This window comes from Canis lupus, chromosome 1, assembly GCF_003254725.2.
Source record: "Canis lupus dingo isolate Sandy chromosome 1, ASM325472v2, whole genome shotgun sequence".
NCBI classification, from domain to species: domain Eukaryota; kingdom Metazoa; phylum Chordata; class Mammalia; order Carnivora; family Canidae; genus Canis; species Canis lupus.
In genome coordinates, this window is record NC_064243.1 from 89,203,434 (window position 1) to 89,222,851 (window position 19,418).

Here is a 19,418-nt window from a genome sequence, read left to right on the forward strand (position 1 = left end):
TTATGGCTTTATTAGGAAAGCAGTGATTCAAATCAGAGGAGAATATCCTATCACAGACAGAACTTTACTTTTGATTTAAGTACAAAGACTAGTAAGTTCCAATATTTACATGAGCCTGTAAAACAGCAGAGGACAGTGATCCTTAGCCTTTATAATCAAAGTTTACGACGAAGGAATATTTCAAGAAAGTGAGAGCAGTATGAATCTCCAAATTAGACTCCGAGAATTTGCCATTTTTCTGTCACAAGGAAAATAAAACTTAATCAAATTCAAGATTTTTAAAAATATGCCAACATGTAAGCCAAACCACCTCCTGTAACTTAGGAGTGACCAGCTCTGCCTGTTTTGCTGATTCTCAGCAGTCTGCCATATATTCATGCCTGCAGCAACAATACTGTTTGATCATGAATACTTATCCTGGCATGAGGCAGACATATTCCCATCTTACTAAAAGAGTAACACTCCAAAGTTATATGTTAATAAACTATAACACCACTTCAAATTCAGGACATTCTAGATGAAAAGAATCAGGAAAATCATCAAAGAAGTAAATGTTCCATGAAGACATTTTTAAATACCAACTTACATAAGAGATCAAAGCCTTAACATGAAACATATTTCCATTTTCACCATGACAGTTGAGTAAATGTTTATACTGATACATGCAAATGAATGAACTTCTCCCCCAAGTTTATCACCTTTACCTTAGGAAATAGCTAGTTTAAAATGTACACCTGCCAATCATCTGGATATCGAAATTCAGGCTAACTGTATGAATACTGAAAGTCAGTTTTGAAACACACATTTCTTAAATAAACAGTTTCACTCTGACAGTGTTCTTAAGAATCTATGTCTCAAGTTTAGAAATAATTCTGCTTGATACTCAGAATCTTTTGATATTTCCAAAACACACAGGATCAACACTAGATCTGTATCTGTTAAAATTTAGAGAATAAGCCTCCACTGAAGCTGCCTCAAAGTAGCCACTGCCCTTGCTCCTGTGGCAGAGCTGGGATGCTAGGGGTGCCAGGGTCCATGCCTCTCTTTTCTGTACACATGGGGAAAGAGCTGGAATAGGGCTGGGGGAGCTCTGCTCCCACCTGGACCAGACTGGAGCTCTCCACTGCGGGGACCACTGGGGGATGGGGAGTGCTAGAGCAGTGTTGGAGGGGAGGAGCAAAAAAATCTACAGAGAATATATGTGCTGCCAAAGCGAGCACATACAGAGAATAAAATAATACCAATCTCTCACTGTATCTCACCAGATTGAAATGGAGAGGAAAACAGGAACAGCCTAAAGTTCCAGATTAGAGTTAACATGGACCTGCCCAAAATCTAGTACCATGAAAAGTAAATTCCTTCATTCATCCAATTAAAAACTAATTCCTATGGCATGAAATATATTTAATTTCCTTCATTAGAGATAAAAATATCAGATATTTCCAGAACAGTAATACAAAAAAATAAAAACGAAAAGATGATTACCATCAGTTTTTATGTGGTGCGGAGGGGAGGTTAGCTGCTACTCTGAGATTAGTTTTCCAAAGTTCAATGAGTCTCCTAAACAGGGGCCACCAGCCAATCCCAGATTTACAAATTGTCATACCCATCCAATAGCTAACTCCTGAACTCCAGAACCAGATTTCCGAAGACCTTCCCCAGTGGCACCTCAAACTCACTATCTACAAAACTCAACTAACCACCTTTTACCAAATCCTTGCTATCACTACCTCATGGAAGCTGCTCCTGCTTTAGGTGGAGAATTGTATCATATTCAATCCTTCTCCAGGACTCATTCTGCTTTTAAAATCTTTCACTAAACTCCTTGTTGCCCACAGGAAAAAAAAAAATCCAAAGTATATATTATGGCGTTCAAGATCTTTTGTGGAAAGTTCTCCATCTCTTCAGTCTTTTTCTCTCTGCCACATACCATGTGCTATAGTCATTCTAAAATACTCACAGGTCCCTGGAATACAAAATCTTCCTTATGCCTAAAAAGCATCACTACTCTTATTCATTGGGAAAATCCTATTCATTCTTCAAGACTCAGGTCAATAATCACCTTCTCAAAATGTCCTGAATCTTCATCAAGAAGACCTGGGTAGTTGTTGCTTTATCTCCCGGTTCTTATAGGACCCTACACAATTAATACTGATGTTATATTAATTATATTTAATATATTGAGTTTATTTACTTCTGTCTCCCCCAAATGACTCATCACCTACTCCAAAGGCAGTTTTTGCTTTACCCATTGCTTAAATCCTCAACAAGCCAAGAAATGCCTAACAACTAAGAGAAAGCCCAGTAAGTAGTTTGTTGAATTAATATTACTGAACAACTGGATTTTGGTTTTCCTCTGTTCAGTCCTCTGAAATATCTAAGATTAAAAAAGAGTCAGGAAGAGGTAAGAATGGCCCTTCTTGGGACCCCTGGGTGGCTCAGTGGTTGAGCGTCTGGCTTCGGCTCAGCGCATGATCCCAGGATTCGGGATCCAGTCCCACATCTGGCGGGCTCCTTGCAAGAAGCCTGCTTCTCCCTCTGCCTGAGTCTCCGCCTCTCTCTGTCTCTCAAGAATAATAAATAAATGTTAAAAAAAAAAAAAAAAAAGAATGGCCCTTCTTCTGATCTTCCAGCTGCCACTGTTACTGCCTTCCCCTTCTTAAGTCTATGTGGTCCATTAGAACTTCCATTTGCTTCAAAGTCAACTTAAGTCTTACCAATAAGACTCTTATTCCTCAACTTAAATATTCAAGGTAAGCCTTTTCTATATATGCTTACAGCAGTCTTAGTATTGTCAGTTTCACTATCAGTGTTTGTCAACCACAAAATGCTTGAGGCATTAAAATTTAAAAACAAAAAACCAAACACAATAAAACAAAACTTCCATCATTGACCTCAAACATTATTGTTAAAAACAAGATCTCTAGTTTCTAAACTGGGAAGCTCAAGTTGCTCTGCCTCAAGGAACTGAGGGAAATATTTAATGTAAGATTCATGACCAGGGTAAGAATTCTACCATGGAGGTCTGCTCTTCACTGAAAAAGATCTTAATTCAACTTCAGTTCTCACAGCAAGGAAGTACTATTTCAGAAAGTTCCTAGATTCTCAGATACAATGGCAAACACAAGACACTGAAGATAAGAGAGGATCCCTGGGTGGCTCAGCGGTTTAGCGCCATCTTCAGCCCAGGGCGTAATCTGGAGACCGGGATCGAGTCCCATGTTGGGTTCCCTGCGTGGAGCCTGCTTCTCCCTCTGCCTGTGTCTCTGCCTCTCTCTCTCTCTCTCTCTCATGAATAAATAAATCTTAAAAAATTTATTTTTTTAATTTCGTCTATGTGTCCCTTTGTAATGAAGAGAAAGTTTAAGGAGAAAGAAAATGGTAAAATGCAATAGAAAAAGACCAATAACTGAGGAATGGCTCTGGTAGGAGTTAGAGATTTTCTACAATTGGAATCTGAAATGCAGGGAGCACATTTGGTGTATGCTTGTAGAAGACTTACACTAAGGGCATTCTTCTGCTACCTCTGCCAGCAGATGAGTGGCTTCTGAGAATGCATACCAAATTAATTCCCCAGCTGTTCACATGCACACAAGCAGCTGCCACTGTTACTGCCTAACACTTAGGGTAGTCTGTCAGCACCTCTAATCTCTGCCATAGCAGACAAGCCTCTCGGCTAAGACCTCTGCTGCACTTCCAAGGAAAGAATCTCTGAATTAAGGACTGGGTTGGCACTAGACTGCCAGCTGTGAGCCTTAGAGATGCGACTGCATGTTGCTGGGTCTATCAGCTGCTGAACCATTCTTATTAAAAAATGAGCTTAACGACAAATTCCCTTAAGAAAGTTTCTGAAATCATAATAGCATTCGTTGGAAAACAGAATTCACAGAAATACACTTCACAGATGTTTCAAGAATATGTCTATTTTGCAAAGTAATGCACATCTGTATGAACAGAATAAAAAGACAGAAGAATCTACAGGAAATGGAAATCAAAATGTAAAAGGATGTGTTAGGAACTTAAAGGTTGCATCTATTTTTACATAACAGATTTTTCCAACTATAGAAAAAACTAAGATTTTTTTTTTAAATATTAGAAAGCCATTTAAGTACTTCAAGCTAAGATAAGATTCCTAATAATATACTTTTAGAGATTTCTATACTAGTTACTTTTTTGAGTGGATGAAAAGTCCTAGGTCATCTTCCTCATGAAGCAAAAGCGCAGTTACCCAGTCTTACCATGGCTCTGTAGTCTTAGCTACAAGAAGAAGCAAAAGTTTATTTGGTTTATTTATTGACCAAATAAACCAAACTTATTTATTTATTTATTTATTTATTTATTTATTTAAGATTGGAATTTTTTTTTTTTAGATTTATTTATTCATGAGAGAGAGAGAAAGAGAGAAAGAGAGAGAGAGAGAGACAGAGGCAGAGGCAGAGGGAGAAGCAGGCTCCATGCAGGGAGTCTAACGTGGGACTCAATCCCGGGTCTCCAGGATCAGACTCTGGACTGAAGGCAGCGCTAAACGGCTGAGCCATCTGGGCTGCCCAACCAAACTAATTTATAAAGAACATTTAAAACATTTTGGGGGCCCCATTTTTTAAAAATGCACATGTATTTTTCTTATAGTAGAATCAAGTATATTTATCAATTACTTAATAATTATTATTAACTAAAATTATTTGTAAATATTCATAACGGCTTTTAAAAGTACCTTGATCTTTGTGTTTCTAAAATTTTTCCCAGTCCATTTATTGATCTGAAATAAAGATAAAAATGAGGAAGAAAGGATAAAAATTGTTAAATTTTTAAAAAATCATAAGGCATGTTATTCTAAAACAGGAAATAAGCATATACAAATATATCTGGATAAAAAATTAAAACAAATTTATATTTTTTATAACATATATTTTTAAATAAAACTTATATTTTTTATAATTTATTTTTTTTCTAATCATAAATCAGGTATATTCTACTTCAGACATGATAGGCAAAAATCCACTGCACAACTGACAAACTAGGGGCTACTCTGAATTATAAAGAGATCCTTCACTTAAGGAAAAATGATTCATGAACAGCTGGTAATTCTAATGTTTTCAAAATGAGTAGATAAATCAAGATTCTTACTGAGACTCATTTTCCACAAGCACACATTGTGGACATGGCCATACACAGCCTAGAAGTAAAAACCTAGTTGTGAGTGGCTTTGACCCCAGATGGTCCTGAGTATTCACAGTAACACTAAGTCAAGCATCCAAGTTCTTTCACATAATTACCTTTTGGTTCCCTAACGAGAGTTTTTGCCAGTCCTTCCCTTTCTGATACTATTAATATAATGAAACAGGACTCCCTCTGTATGGCACCAAAAATACTAGCTAAATTCTTTGCCACATACTATATACCACAACTATTTATCTTTATACCAGCAATCCCACTGCCTTCAGTGCTACATGCTTCTATATGTGCCTTTCATTGAAGCTTGGGTTCTGTGGCAAGTCTCTCTACCATTTCAAAAGTTCTTAATCTTCTCAACTGAATATACTGTATGGCCTGATGGCCACTTCTCTCAGATATGTTCATCTTCTTCCAATTCCTCAAATCAAACACCCAGTCAGTTACAAGTCTGATGTACAATGGAGGACCCAAAACCAAAGGGTCTGTCGTTTATCAAAGTGCTTTGTCCAAATTCTTTACTGGGATTGCTGTACAGAGTAGCCTGGCAACAAGGTGGATAACAGTCAATATTACTGATGTTACAGACCCAGCTTAAACAGTCAATATGGCAATGGATAAGTCCAGTAGCAATAATCCTTTCTTTCATGCCAAAAATGTTTGCTACATGGATTTATGTCCTCCTTTCCAGCAATCACAATGATGTAGAGGATTTTGGAAAGAGAAACAAAATTTAGGAGACCAGTGTCAAAAGGGGTAAAAGAAGTAATCTCCATTCACTGCTTTCATCTTTCTAGACTTTTCAAATATATCAAACATTTTTCTATTTCTTTCCTGTTTTTATTCATTGCAGCTTGAAAATACTATGTAAACCATGATAAAAAAAATCTATACTCTAATAATTTTAACAGTAGCTAACAGAGCACTTACTATGTCTCAGGCACTGTGCAAAGTTTGCCAACACTGTCTCATGAACACTTAAATTGAACTTAACGAAGTACATATTATTTCCCATTTTAGAGAGGAGAATTAAAAAGAACACAGCATCACCTTAATTCCAAAACCAGACAAAGACGCCACCAAAAAGGAGAATTATAGACCAATATCCCTGATGAACACAGATGCAAAAATTCTCAACAAGATACTAGCCAATAGTATCCAACAGTACATTAAGAAGATTAGGGCAGCCTAGGTGGCTCAGCAGTTTAGCACCGCCTTGGGCCCAGGGCGTGATCCTGGAGACCCAGGATCGAGTCCCATGTCGGGCTCCCTGCATGGAGCCTGCTTCTCCCTCTGCCTGTGTCTCTGCCTCTCTCTCTATCTCTCTGTGTCTCTCATTAATAAATAAATAAAATCTTTTTTTTAAAAAAAGAATTTTTTTGTTTTATTCTTTAAAAAGATTCACCATGACCAAGTGGGATTTATCCCCGGGATGCAAGGCTGGTTCAACACTCGTAAAAGCCATCAATGTGATAAACCATATCAAGAAGAGAAAAAACAAGAACCATATGATCCTCTCAATAGATACAGAGAAAGCATTTGACAAAATACAGCATCCATTCCTGATCAAAACTCTTCAGAGTGTAGGGATAGAGGGAACATTCCTCATCATCTTAAAAGCTATCTACGAAAAGTCCACAGCAAATATCATTCTCAATGGGGAAACACTGGGAGCCTTTCCTCTAAGATCAGGACCACAACAGGGACGGCCACTTTCACCACTGCTATTCAACATAGTACTAGAAGTCCTAGCCTCAGCAATCAGGCAACTAAAAGAAATAAAAGGCACTCAAATTGGCAAAGAAGTCAAACTCTCCCTCTTTGCAGATGACATGATACTGTACATAGAAAACCCAAAAGACTCCACTCCAAGATTGCTGGAACTCCTACAGCAATTCCACAGTGTGGCAGGATACAAAATCAGTGCCCAGAAATCAGTGGCATTTCGATACACTAACAATGAGACTGAAGAAAGAGAAATTAAGGAGTCAATCCCATTTATAATTGCACCCAAAAGCATAAGATACCTAGGAATAAACCTAACCAAAGAGATAAAGGATCTATACCCTAAAAAACTACAGAACACTTCTGAAAGAAATTGAGGAAGACACAAAGAGATGGAAAAATATTCCATGCTCATGGATTGCAAGAATTAATATTGTGAAAATGTCAATGCTACCCAGGGCAATTTACACATTTAATGCAATCCCTATCAAAATACCATGGACTTTCTTCAGAGAGTTGGAACAAATCATCTTAAGATTTGTGTGGAATCAGAAAAGACCCCGAATAGCCAGGGGAATATTATAAAAGAAAACCAGAGTCGGGGGTACCACAATGCCGGATTTCAAGCTGTACAACAAACTGTGATCATCAAGACAGTATGGTACTGGCACAAAAACAGACACATAAATCAATGGAACAGAATAGAGAATCCAGAAATGGACCCTCAACTCTATGGTCAACTAATATTCGACAAAGCAGGAAAGGCTATCCACTGGAAAAAGGACAGTCACTTCAATAAATGGTGCTGGGAAAACTGGACAGCCATGTGGAAAAGAATGAACCTAGACCATTCTCTTACACCATACACAAAGATAAACTCAAAATGGATGAAAGATCTAAATGTGAGACAAGATTCCATCAAAATCCTAGAGGAAAACAAGGCAACACCCTTTTTGAACTTGGCCACAGCAACTTCTTGCAAGATACATCTATGAAGGCAAGGGAAACAAAATCAAAAATGAATTATTGGGATTTAATCAAGATAAAAAGCTTCTGCACAGCAAAGGATACAGTCAACAAAACTAAAAGACAACCTACAGAATGGGAGAAGATATTTGCAAATGACATATCACATAAAGGGCTAGTATCCAAGGTGTATAAAGAACTTATTAAACTCAACAGCAAAGAAACAAACAATCCAATCATGAAATGGGCAAAAGACATGAACAGAAATTTCACAGAGGAAGACATAGACATGGCTAACAAGCACATGAGAAAATGCTCCGCATCCCTTGCCATCAGGGAGATACAAATCAAAACCACAATGAGATACCACCTCACACCAGTGAGAATGGGGAAAATTAACAAGACAGGAAACAACATGGGTATCCCTGGGTGGCTCAGCGGTTTAGCGCCTGCCTTTGGCCCAGGGCGTGATCCTGGAGTCCCGGGATTGAGTCCCACGTCGGGCTCCCTGCATGGAGCCTGCTACTCCCTCTGCCTGTGTCTCTTGCCTCTCTCTCTCTCTCTCTCTCTCATAAATAAATAAATATTAAAAAAAAAAAAGACAGGAAACAACAAATGTTGGACAGGATGTGGAGAAAGGGGAACCCTCTTGCACTGTTGGTGGGAATGTGAACTGGTACAGCCACTCTGGAAAACGGTGTGAAGGTTCCTCACAGAGTTAAAAATAGAACTACCCTACAACCCAGCAATTGCACTGCTGGGGATTTACCCCAAAAATACAGATGCAGTGAAACGCCGGGACACCTGCACTCCAATGTTTATAGCAGCAATGTCCACAATAGCCACACTGCAGAAGGAGCCTCGGTGTCCATCGAAAGATGAATGGATAAAGAAGCTGTGGTCTATGTATACAATGGAATATTACTCAGCCATTAGAAACGACAAATATCCACCATTTGCTTCACCGTGGATGGAACTGGAGGGTATTATGCTAAGTGAAATAAGTCAATCAGAAAAGGACAAACTTTATACAGTCTCATTCATTTGGGGAATATAAAAAATAGTATAAGGGAATAAAGGGGAAAGGAGAAAAAATGAGTGGGAAATATCAGTGAGGATGACAGAACATGAGAGACACCTAACTCTGGGAAACGAACAATGGATAGCGTAAAGGGAGGTGGGCGGGGGATTGGGGTGACTGGGTGACAGGCACTGAGGGGGGCACTTGATGGGATGAGCACTAGGTGATATGCTGTATGTTGGCAAATTGAACTCCAATAAAAAAATAATTAAAAAAAAAAAAGAACACAGCAAAAAAACAGACAAAAAGTAGAACCCAACCAAATTCCAAAGTTCATCTTCTTAAACACTATGCAGTGGGCAGCCTGGGTGGCTCAGCGGTTTAGTGCCACCTTTAGCCCAGGGCGTGATCCTGGAGACCCAGGATCAAGTCCCGTGTTGGGCTCCCTGCATGGAGCCTGCTTCTCCCTCTGCCTGTGTCTCTCATGAATAAAATAAGATCTTCCAGAAACAAAAAAACAAAAAAACAAAAAACAAAACCCACTATGCAGCACTACCTGCCCTCCACATGGAGACAGTATTACAGTTTTTCATAGTAAAGACTCAAAGGATATTATTATTAAGATAAAACAAATATACAGACAAATAGGAAATTTACTTCTTCAATCATCAATCACTGTAGGCAATCTTCTTATAAGCCTTATCTTTACTGATTCAATTTATAACACGCTATATAAACAGAATCAAAATCTGATGTCAGCAGATAACACCCATTAGAAATGATTAATAATAAAAGCTACTGACTGTCTCTTTGAAGATGACATTTATTAACTTAGGTCTTAAAAAATAATTCAAAGTCCTGGAACTCAAATGCCATTTGAAAAATCCAAATGACTGTTGGGTCATTTAGCACATCTGAGTGAGTACCATTCATCTTGTCCTACATTGACCAATCTTGGCCACAGACACTGAAGACATCAAACCAAAGCTGAAAGACAGGCATGTTTAGTTGACAGTCAGGGAAGACAAATCAGTGAGGGCTCAGGGAAAGGAGACCACCTGAGTCAGGGGAGACTTCACAGAGGAGTGAGGGAGGGGGCATTGGGAGGACTCTAGAGAATGCATAAAATTGCTTATGAAAAACAAAAAAAGAAAGCAAAGAAAAACAGAGACAATGAAGGAATTCAAGGATTGGCGGAGTGAGAGCACGTAAGAGTAAATAAAGGATCTGGCAAGACACATCCATGGGAAAGTAAGTCACCCTGAGTAAAGTTAGAGAGCTTCCTGTAGGGAGAGAGTCAAAGAGAAGACCAGAAAAGGAGGATGGAGTCAGAAGATCCTGAATATTAGTCTATGTTCTAACTCCATTTTGTGAGAAATGGGGAATAATTCTATATATTGCCATTTACATAATAGCCAATCAGACATCAACAATAAATGATTCCCAAATGATACTTGATGCAGGTCAACCTTGAACTTAAGTTTCTACAGGATAATATACTAGTATTTTGTATAGTACACTTCGGATCTGTAGGTAATTAACACTTAAAATTTCATACCTAATGGCTGCTCTTAATTTGCTTAAATCCTCTTCTGAAACCAAGTCTGTTTTATTAATGATGATGATATCGGCCAAAGCGACTTGCCTAAATTAGCAAAGAACAGATGTCAAGAGAGAGTTAAGAAATTAAAAATAGCAACACCTCCTTCAGATCAAATAGCATTAAGAACTATATAGTACTCTATACAGTAAGTGAATTTACTATTTATTATGCTTCAAACAGTAAGAATAAATTGCATCCATCACTATTAAATTCAGATTTCACATGTATTCATTCAAAAGATATTTCCAAAGTGCTCTCACTTGTTACTCTGAAACTACAACATATTCCCAAATGTTTACAATCAAGGATTATTTTCAACTCATAATTTTGTAAAGAAATGCAAAAAAGTCAGATATTCAATATGGTCAAACATGGATAGTCTACTGATTAAAATATTCCATGTTATTACCTAGAATTTTCAAGGAAATAAAACAAATTAACATGAACACCAAACCATTTTTTTTTAAACTACACTTCAAAAGATACATCGAGATCTTGGACAAATGTCTTTTTCATCACTATAAATATGTATTTTCTCTGTAAAATAGATACACAGACATTCAAGTTAAAGAATCCCATTGACAGAATGCTAGATAACAAAATAGCTTACTATAAATAGAAGTTCTTTTTCTATTAACAGAAGTAGAGAACTGAGATTCTTTAAATGTTCCTCAATTCCTCAGGAAATTTTAATCACTAGGCTATTTATCCCTAATTCTAGTTTTATGCTACTTGAAGATATCGTCATTTGTTTCAAAGAACATAGCCAAATTCTCAAAAATAAATGAACTTTAATTCATTGAAAAACCAAGTATTGAAATATATACCAAGTATTATAGTATATACATCGCAATCCCGTTTTTGTTTAAGTGTTCTATGAATAAAGATTTAATGTGGACATCTCAAAATATAAACAGTTGCTATATTTAAACTGGAAGCCTTCTATGTTTTACTTTATTTTGGCTTTTTAAAAAAGGTTTATTTAGTTGAAAGAGAGAGCACAAGTGGAGGGAAGGGGCAGAGGGAAAAGGAGAGAAACAGACTCCCTGCTGAGCACAGAGCCCAACACAGGCTAGATCTCTCATACCCTAAGACCTTGACCTGAGCTGAAATCAAGTCACTTAAACTGAATGAGCCACCCAGGTGCCTCATCTTCATTGTGGCTTTTATGACACTTCACTATTTTCTATTTGGCTTATTTATTTATATTACATTTTCTATAATGAATATATTTTAATAAATAAGCTTACAAAAATGTTTAAATTCAGTTTAATCTGAATTATACCTATATACCCAATGCAGTGTTCAGGCAGGATTACAGCACCACAGAGCACCACACTCCAAAATGAGAGGGAGCCAACTGCTTGCTGGCAATCTATTATTAATGTCTGGATCATCCTTAGCAAACGTCAGAGAGCCTCCCCCCCTTCACCCCAGCAGCAGACTTAGCAACTGTGCTGTGTGGCAAAGCTTTTTCCTCCATTAGCAAGAATGCTTAGGGTAGGCACACTAAGTTAAATATTTCTAAGTCTAAAGACAACCCAATTAGGAACATAAAGGTATCTAAACAAAAAAATGTTCTAAATGCAAATTAAAACTATTTCCATATTTGTCCCTCTGTTGTTCTAAATAACAGTGAATATGTGAATTAAATGAGTTACTGTTGAAGAAGGCAGTAAATGAACCAATTCTTTTCTTTATAATCCTCTTCAATCCCAATGAAATTACAGAAGAACAAAAAATTAGTTTTAAATATTCCACTGTTCCCAAGCTCCTCTCAGAGAACTGCTGCACCCAACACTTATTTTATGCTATATAGTAAAAGTTTTAAATAAAATTTAGTCATCAGACCATTATAAACAGCAATAATTCAATTACCGGGGAAAAAAGATAACAAATTTTCCTTGACTATGTTTTTGTATTTCTCACTTTGGCTTGGGATTTCATAATAATTTCTTCTTTCCAATTCGCTAGTAATCAATATATACTTTATTTTTTTTTTTAACACTTTATTTATGTGACAAAGAGAGAATGAGAGAGAGTACAAGCAGGGGGCAGAGGGAGAAGGAGAAGCAAGTAGCCCAACATGGTGATTGATCCAGGACCCTGGGAGCATGATATGCTGAACCACCCACACAGGTGCCCCCAGTAATCAGTATGTACTTTAAATATGAATACCTGGAAGCTTCATTGATAAGGCCATCAGGTTTTTCTTCTTCTAAATGCTAAACAAAAAACAAAGTTTGGAAAAAAAAACAAAAACAAAAACAAAGTTTGAAAAAAGTTACTGTGGGAAAACATAAATGCTAATATCAACACAATGAATTTTACTTTGGAGACTCCTTTCTTGCTTCTTTTTTTTTTATTTTTTATTTATTTATGATAGTCACAGAGAGAGAGAGAGAGAGAGAGAGAGAGGCAGAGACAGAGAAACAGGCAGAGGGAGAAGCAAGCTCCATGCACTGGGAGCCCGACGTGGGATTCGATCCCAGGTCTCCAGGATCGTGCCCTGGGCCAAAGGCAGGCGCCAAACCGCTGCGCCACCCAGGGATCCCCCTTTCTTGCTTCTAATATAGATTTCAACAAGTTCTATCACTGAACATGCAAATGCAGAACTAATTTTTCTAACTTAAAGCATTTTAATCCCCATTTGTAATTGTTTTCCTATAGTGAACCTGTTGGGTTTTTGAGAGGAGAGGGCAGGACTGAAATTGTTCCCCTGCTATCTCCTTTTTGTTAAAAGGAAAACCCTCTAGGTTTAAATAATGTCAATAAAAACAAAAAGCAATAGGCTTTTGTCAAAGTATAGGCCTTTTTCTTTTCTTAAAACTGTTTTTCTTCTAAATATTCATTATTTTATTTTTTGAAAAAAGAGATAACCACTAAAATTAGACTTCCTTAAAATCTAATACACTTCTGTCCATTCCAGTCCCACATCCCACTTCCCATCCTAGCATTACATACAATATGGATTCAGTGCTGAGCCCTTCATATGCCCTCGAAACAAGGGAAGGCCACAGCCCCAATTCTAGCCTAAAAGCAGTTTATCACTTAGAGAAATCCACACTTTAGTGACATGGCCTCTCAGGGCAACTGTTGACTTTGCTGACCCTCTCCAGAGGTCAAAAAAATACTACTAGCTCCAAAAAAATACTATGACACTAATTTAGGGGCCTACAAGGAAGCTTTTATCTCTCCAGAAGCAGTTATTATTTGTCCACAATCCTATTTAAATCCCTAAAGGCATCAATGCCATAAGGCTCATCTCTGCAAAACGTTTCACCTTCATTACTCCAACCCTCACAATAAAAAGCTGTTTACTGAGGTTAAAGGCAATTTGATTATATTAACATTCTTTGTATTTGAAATCAAACTTCATAAATTCTTAAATCCATTTACAGACATTAACTCATTTAGCCTTCATAAGAATTCAAGGAAATAGCTATTCTCATTTTACAAAAGAAGAAACTAAATCTAATACTGTCACTGTCACAGGATACCCTATGATAGGGGAATTTTTCAAAAACTGAAAACAAGCTCAATTGAAGTAAAATGACCATTATTTTAAAAACTTATGAATGAAAGCTTTTTATGTCATATAAAATCAGTCTTGTATACAGATGTTACATAAATGTTAACAATCATGTAAGAGTATACTCATAGAGATTACCTAAAAATTACAAATTATATTTTTATTATTAGAGTATTATATCAAAAACTGTTGATATAATAACTGTTATAATAACTGATATAAAACTGTTCCTTGCCAAAAGACAAAGTTTACTATTTTTACTAGTTATTCTTGATCTGAGGCTACTGTAAACCCTATTATTAATGTCCTATAGAGAATAAGGGCTCTCACCATTCTGGAAATAATAACTGGCACAGGCTAAAAAAATATTTGTTGAATGAACTGTAGTTAACACCCCTATTTGTTGACAAAGATAAGTGGATGTTATTTGAAATATTCTATTTGATGTGTAGCAACAAATCCCTTTCTATTCGGTGGTGTATATTTAACAAAGATGTCTTTTTCATAAGGTATCTGTTCCTGAAAGATCCTGGAATATACTAGTTCTTTCAAAAATTTGGAATATTTTTCAAAGTACTACATTGTTGACCTTTTGGAAGCTTTATTTACATATGAATTTGGGGCTCTCTGGCTGAGTTAGTGGGTTATAAAAAAAGATATGGCAAGAAAATAAGAGATTTTGGTTTTTCATTTCCATACCTAAATAGAACTAATAGTTTCACAAGTAATCCATGTTTTTAATGCATTTACTTCTCCAGAAGATTAGAAATCTACAGTCAAAAGTTAACTTGGAAAAACCAATATTTTACTACCTTCAGGAAGTCAAGAAGCATCAAAAATAAAAACAAGTTAAAATCCCCAAAATAAAAATAGGCCAATATGTACAATCTATTACAGATAAGACATGTTATAATCATACATAATTATAGAAAAACAGATAAAAAGCCCTGTTCTATGCATATATGGTTATAGAAACATAAATAATAAATGCACATTAACATTTATTTTATCATATAAATATTTACCAACATTTATTTCCCTTATGTAACTTCCTACTTCCCCAAGTCAAACTGCAAAAAGACTAAAACCACTCTGTTTTTCAAGAGGACATTCTCCATATCAATGATTCAGTTGGGTAACTTCCATTTACAATGTTAAAAAATGGGAATTCTGGTATTCTATTCTACTTGTACAGGCAAGGAAGGAAAATATTTGCAATCCCCCCCCCCAAATTTTAGAGTGCATATGTGTGAATACACACACACACACACACACACGCCCAAAGGATTCCTTATCTCTGCTGAGAAACTATGGCTTTTGCTTATATATTAGGAAAGAGAAAAAAGATTTTGGTACTAATTAATCCAACACATCCAAAGAGTCAAGATTCAACCCTCCAAATCAGCACACAGTAAGAGTGTAAGATTTCTTTCTCTCTTACTGTGAAAGAAACCCTTTGAAATAACACCAAGGTAGACATGACTTTAAGAATGGCTACTGGGTGTCCTTTTCTGCAGAAACAGAAACAAGGTGGATGGGAAAGAAGAGAGAAAGATGGGGGAAACATTGTTGTTGACCAAACTGGAAAGAAATCTAGTGTCAAAGATGTCAGACTACATTTTTAAAAAGCAGCAGTAAGCAGCTCTCTCTTTCTAAAGGATTGGATATAGATCTGATGCTATTTCAGCTGCTAGAAAATGATTATTGCATAATGTCAGTCTATTTATTTTTCTAGTCTTTTCCAAGCCAAACTGTTTTCTGACTGAATTGTTTCAACAGCTAGTGCATTATAACAGAAGAGCCAAAAAGAAACCTCTCGCTTGACCTTTCCTGTGTAACTTCATCCATTGATTCTATTGCATTAAATGCTGTCACGTTTGTAGAACTGAAAAGAACAATGTTGGTAGCCTGGGTGTCAAGTCCTGAGAATAGAGAGCTGTCATTTGAAGTTGTCCAATTCTTTGCCCGTGATTAAAAAATGAATATTTCAGATCAATGGGTGACAATCCCATTAGAGTGATAGCCCATGATATCAATTACCATTTCAGTTTCAATTTGGCTGCCTGGCCACAGGGTACCATTTCTCAGCTTTACTTGTGATGGGCTGGCTCTGTGAAGCATGACACCCTTAAATTGCTGCCCATTATCCAAGTGTCATTACTTGTACTGCCTCAGAATTCTCTGAATCACAAGCAGCTACTGAGGTCAAGCTTTGCATCCAGAGGAATTGGACAAGTGGGCAAATTCTTTATATAAAAGAAAAGTTATTTATCTGGCATCTGACTTAGAAAATCTAAAGTTTCCATTATCCTGACAGTATGTCAGTTTTGTGTAGGTATATTGATTTAATAATTTAAGAGGTTTTATCAAGGTGGCAGAAGGTTAAACGTTTACTGTGTTTGCATTATTCAGAATGTTGCTTTGTTTATATGGCCTCAATTACACTGACAATAGATTCTATTTAACTCCTCTGCACATCTAAATATACATATAAAATTATTCCTGTAATCATAAATACATAAAGAGTTTAACTCTCAATAACTCTCAATACTTTAAGTCTATCAAAAGAACAAAATAACTTATCTCCTGTAGGCATCTCAAATTTGATAATAAATATACATAAGAGATTAATTCAAATATGCCTATAATAAACATTCAGAGTGAAGAATTTGATGTATTTTGTTTCCCCCATAAACATTTTGTTAGAAATAAAACGATTTTAGAACTGTCGGAATTTTTCTGAGTAAAACTATAATATTTGGAATCTTTCTTTGATTCCTAAGATGATTAATAAATTTGGACTTAAAATCTACAAAGAAATTATTTCCCAAACATCTCAAATTAGCCTGCTCTATTCCTGAAGGAGCCAAAGGGCCAGTGAAGGGATACTGGTAACCATTTAACAAGCCTGTCATATAACCCCGAGAGAATAATTTTATTGAAGGTTTGGAAGAAAAACTTTTTTTCTAAGATTTTATTTTTTTAGGCAATCTCTATACCCAAGGCTTGAACTCACAACCCTGTGATCAAAAGTCACACAACTCCATGGACTGAACCAGCCAGGAGCCCCAGAAGGAAAACTTTTTCAAATTAACAAATTCAGATATATTGTGGAACCGAATATAAAATGGACATGAAATTTTAAATATTAAATTTAAATTTCCTAGAAATGATTACTTAGGGTGCTATCCACATTCCAGACTGGGACCAGGAGATGGAAGATAATTTCATTCTCTTTTCCCTAGTAATATTTCACTTGGAAAGTTGAGAATTACTGTTTTATTTTATGCACTAATATGTTTTAAAAAATCTTACTAGGGCAGCCTGGGTGGCTCAGTGGTTTAGCGCCGCCTTCAGCCCAGGGCATGATCCTGGAGACCCAGGATCGAGTCCCACATCAGGCTCCCTGCATGGAGCCTGCTTCTCCCTCTCCCTCTGCCTGTGTCACTGCCTCTCTTTCCCTCTGTGTCTCTCATGAATAAATAAATAAATCTTAAAAAAAAATAAATAAAAATCTTACTAGGTGCATTTTATGAACTGAAGTCTCTTTAAATGCATTTGAGGAGCTTGATAGTTATGAAAACATTCACAGGAGGATGGCTTTTTTTTTTTTTTTTGAGGGAGGATGACTTTTAAAGGAGAGTTTCTCCTCATTACACCTATGTATAAATCTTGATTTCTTCAAAATAAGGTAAAGCAATTATATTTTTAAATGCAATTATTTCTGATAGCAGTTTAACAAGAAAAAAAAAGTTCTGTTTTATCAAGCTCACTTTTTTCTATCAACTAGAAAAACCCATCAACATTGGGGTTGAATCCCAGTGAGGAGTTACACATACCCAAACTGTATCCTTTAATACAGTCATTATAAAATATTACACTTCCAATTTCTATCATATCAAACCAGTGTAACAGAAAATAACTTAATTTTAAAATGCAATAATTAAGACACACAAATTTCATCTACTGTTCAGGATATTTAAAAAAAAGTTTTTTGTTAAAATACCCAAACAAAAATGTAGAAAAAATAAGATAATCGATCCACATTCCCAGCTTTAACCAATAATTAGCAATGCACAGCAATCTTTCAACTTACTTTTAATCCATATTTTGAATCCACAACAGTTATGATACCTACAAAGGAATACATCTTTTAATCACCTTTATACTTGAGAATGAAAATCACAACTAACCTATTTCAGTTGCCAAATGTTACTCAATAAAGTATTGACAAAGATGCAATTTAATTCAATTCCACCAATAAGTAAACACATTTCAAATGTGTACTGAGTGCTTAGCACCATGTTAAGGCATTATAGAGATTATAAAATATTTTTTAAATTAAATAAAGAAAAAAATAAGATTTCTTTGGCCTTTAAAAAGCTCACATTCCAAAATATGATGAGACAAATTCCATAATATAAAGTGGAATGTGATAAATTACACAAGATAGGTTATTTTTCCAGTTTTTATTCACATAATCAAAATCAAGACTTTTCTTAACATTTAAATTATTGCTTTTCAAATCTGAGATGTCTTTAGAGATCTTATTCTCAGTACTTTGCATTGAATCTCACACTAATATTTTCCATAACATGTACCTAAGTTTCCAAAAGGTCAATTTGTTTGGCAATCTCTGAATGTATAAGCTAAATAATTTTTTCAAATGGTAACAGCAGAATGAGTTTGACGATATCTAGGGAATTCAACCAACTACATGCTACACATATTAGCGCCAAATGACTGGGCACAGTCTTAAATTTCACTCTTTAGTCTAAGGAAGACCTGGTTTAAAGAAGGGAAAGGATGAGAGGGGCATAGTTACTTCATTCACAAAGTTTCTAATATGTCTTAAATGAAGTCTATGAATAAAATTGTCCAAAAGTTACAGCAAATAAAGTAAGGGGTGAGGGCTTTGCTTAATTCTTGAAATTGAAATGTAGAAATATGATTCTCATACTGTACATTTGCTAATATACTAAGTACATAAATCAAACAGAGGATAAAAGAAACCCACATCAGGGACACCTGAGTGGCTCAGTGGTTGAGCATCTGCCTTTGGCTCAGGGCTTGATCCTGGGATCCAGGATCCAGTTCCACCATCAGGCTCCCTGCAGGGAGACAGCTTCTCCTTCTCCCTCTGCTTATGTCTCTGTTTCTCTCTGTGTGTCTCTCATGAATAAATAAATAAATCTCAAACAAAACAAAACAAAACAAAACCCTACATCGTATTTTAAAAGGAAAATCCTAGTGAAAGCACTAATTGGGAGGTGACATTAAGATCCAGCATCTAGTTCTACCATTGTCTGAGGCTTTGTAATCTGTTATAAACAAAGGCTCACTTCATTATCAAACTAAACAAATTTAAAAGGAGTAACAATGCGAGGATTAAAATGTGA

General features: G+C 36.1%; 1 protein-coding gene across 13 annotated transcripts in view; it reads right to left on the reverse strand.

The window, feature by feature from the left end:
• ZNG1A (Zn regulated GTPase metalloprotein activator 1A) overlaps positions 1-19,418 on the reverse strand; it is a 57,541-nt gene that overhangs the window by 14,918 nt on the left and 23,205 nt on the right. For 7 of the 13 annotated variants that reach the window (XM_049092351.1, XM_025423384.3, XM_049092359.1 and 4 more), the window contains 4 exons: positions 18,116-18,153; positions 12,666-12,712; positions 10,443-10,529; positions 4,715-4,759 (listed from right to left, as the gene is read on the reverse strand). In XM_049092351.1, the coding sequence (XP_048948308.1) occupies positions 4,715-4,759; positions 10,443-10,529; positions 12,666-12,712; positions 18,116-18,153 (217 nt within the window). The remainder of the gene's footprint in view (positions 1-4,714; positions 4,760-10,442; positions 10,530-12,665; positions 12,713-18,115; positions 18,154-19,418) is intronic. The other 6 variants (XM_049092355.1, XM_025423385.3, XM_049092357.1 and 3 more) reach the window with 2 other exon arrangements.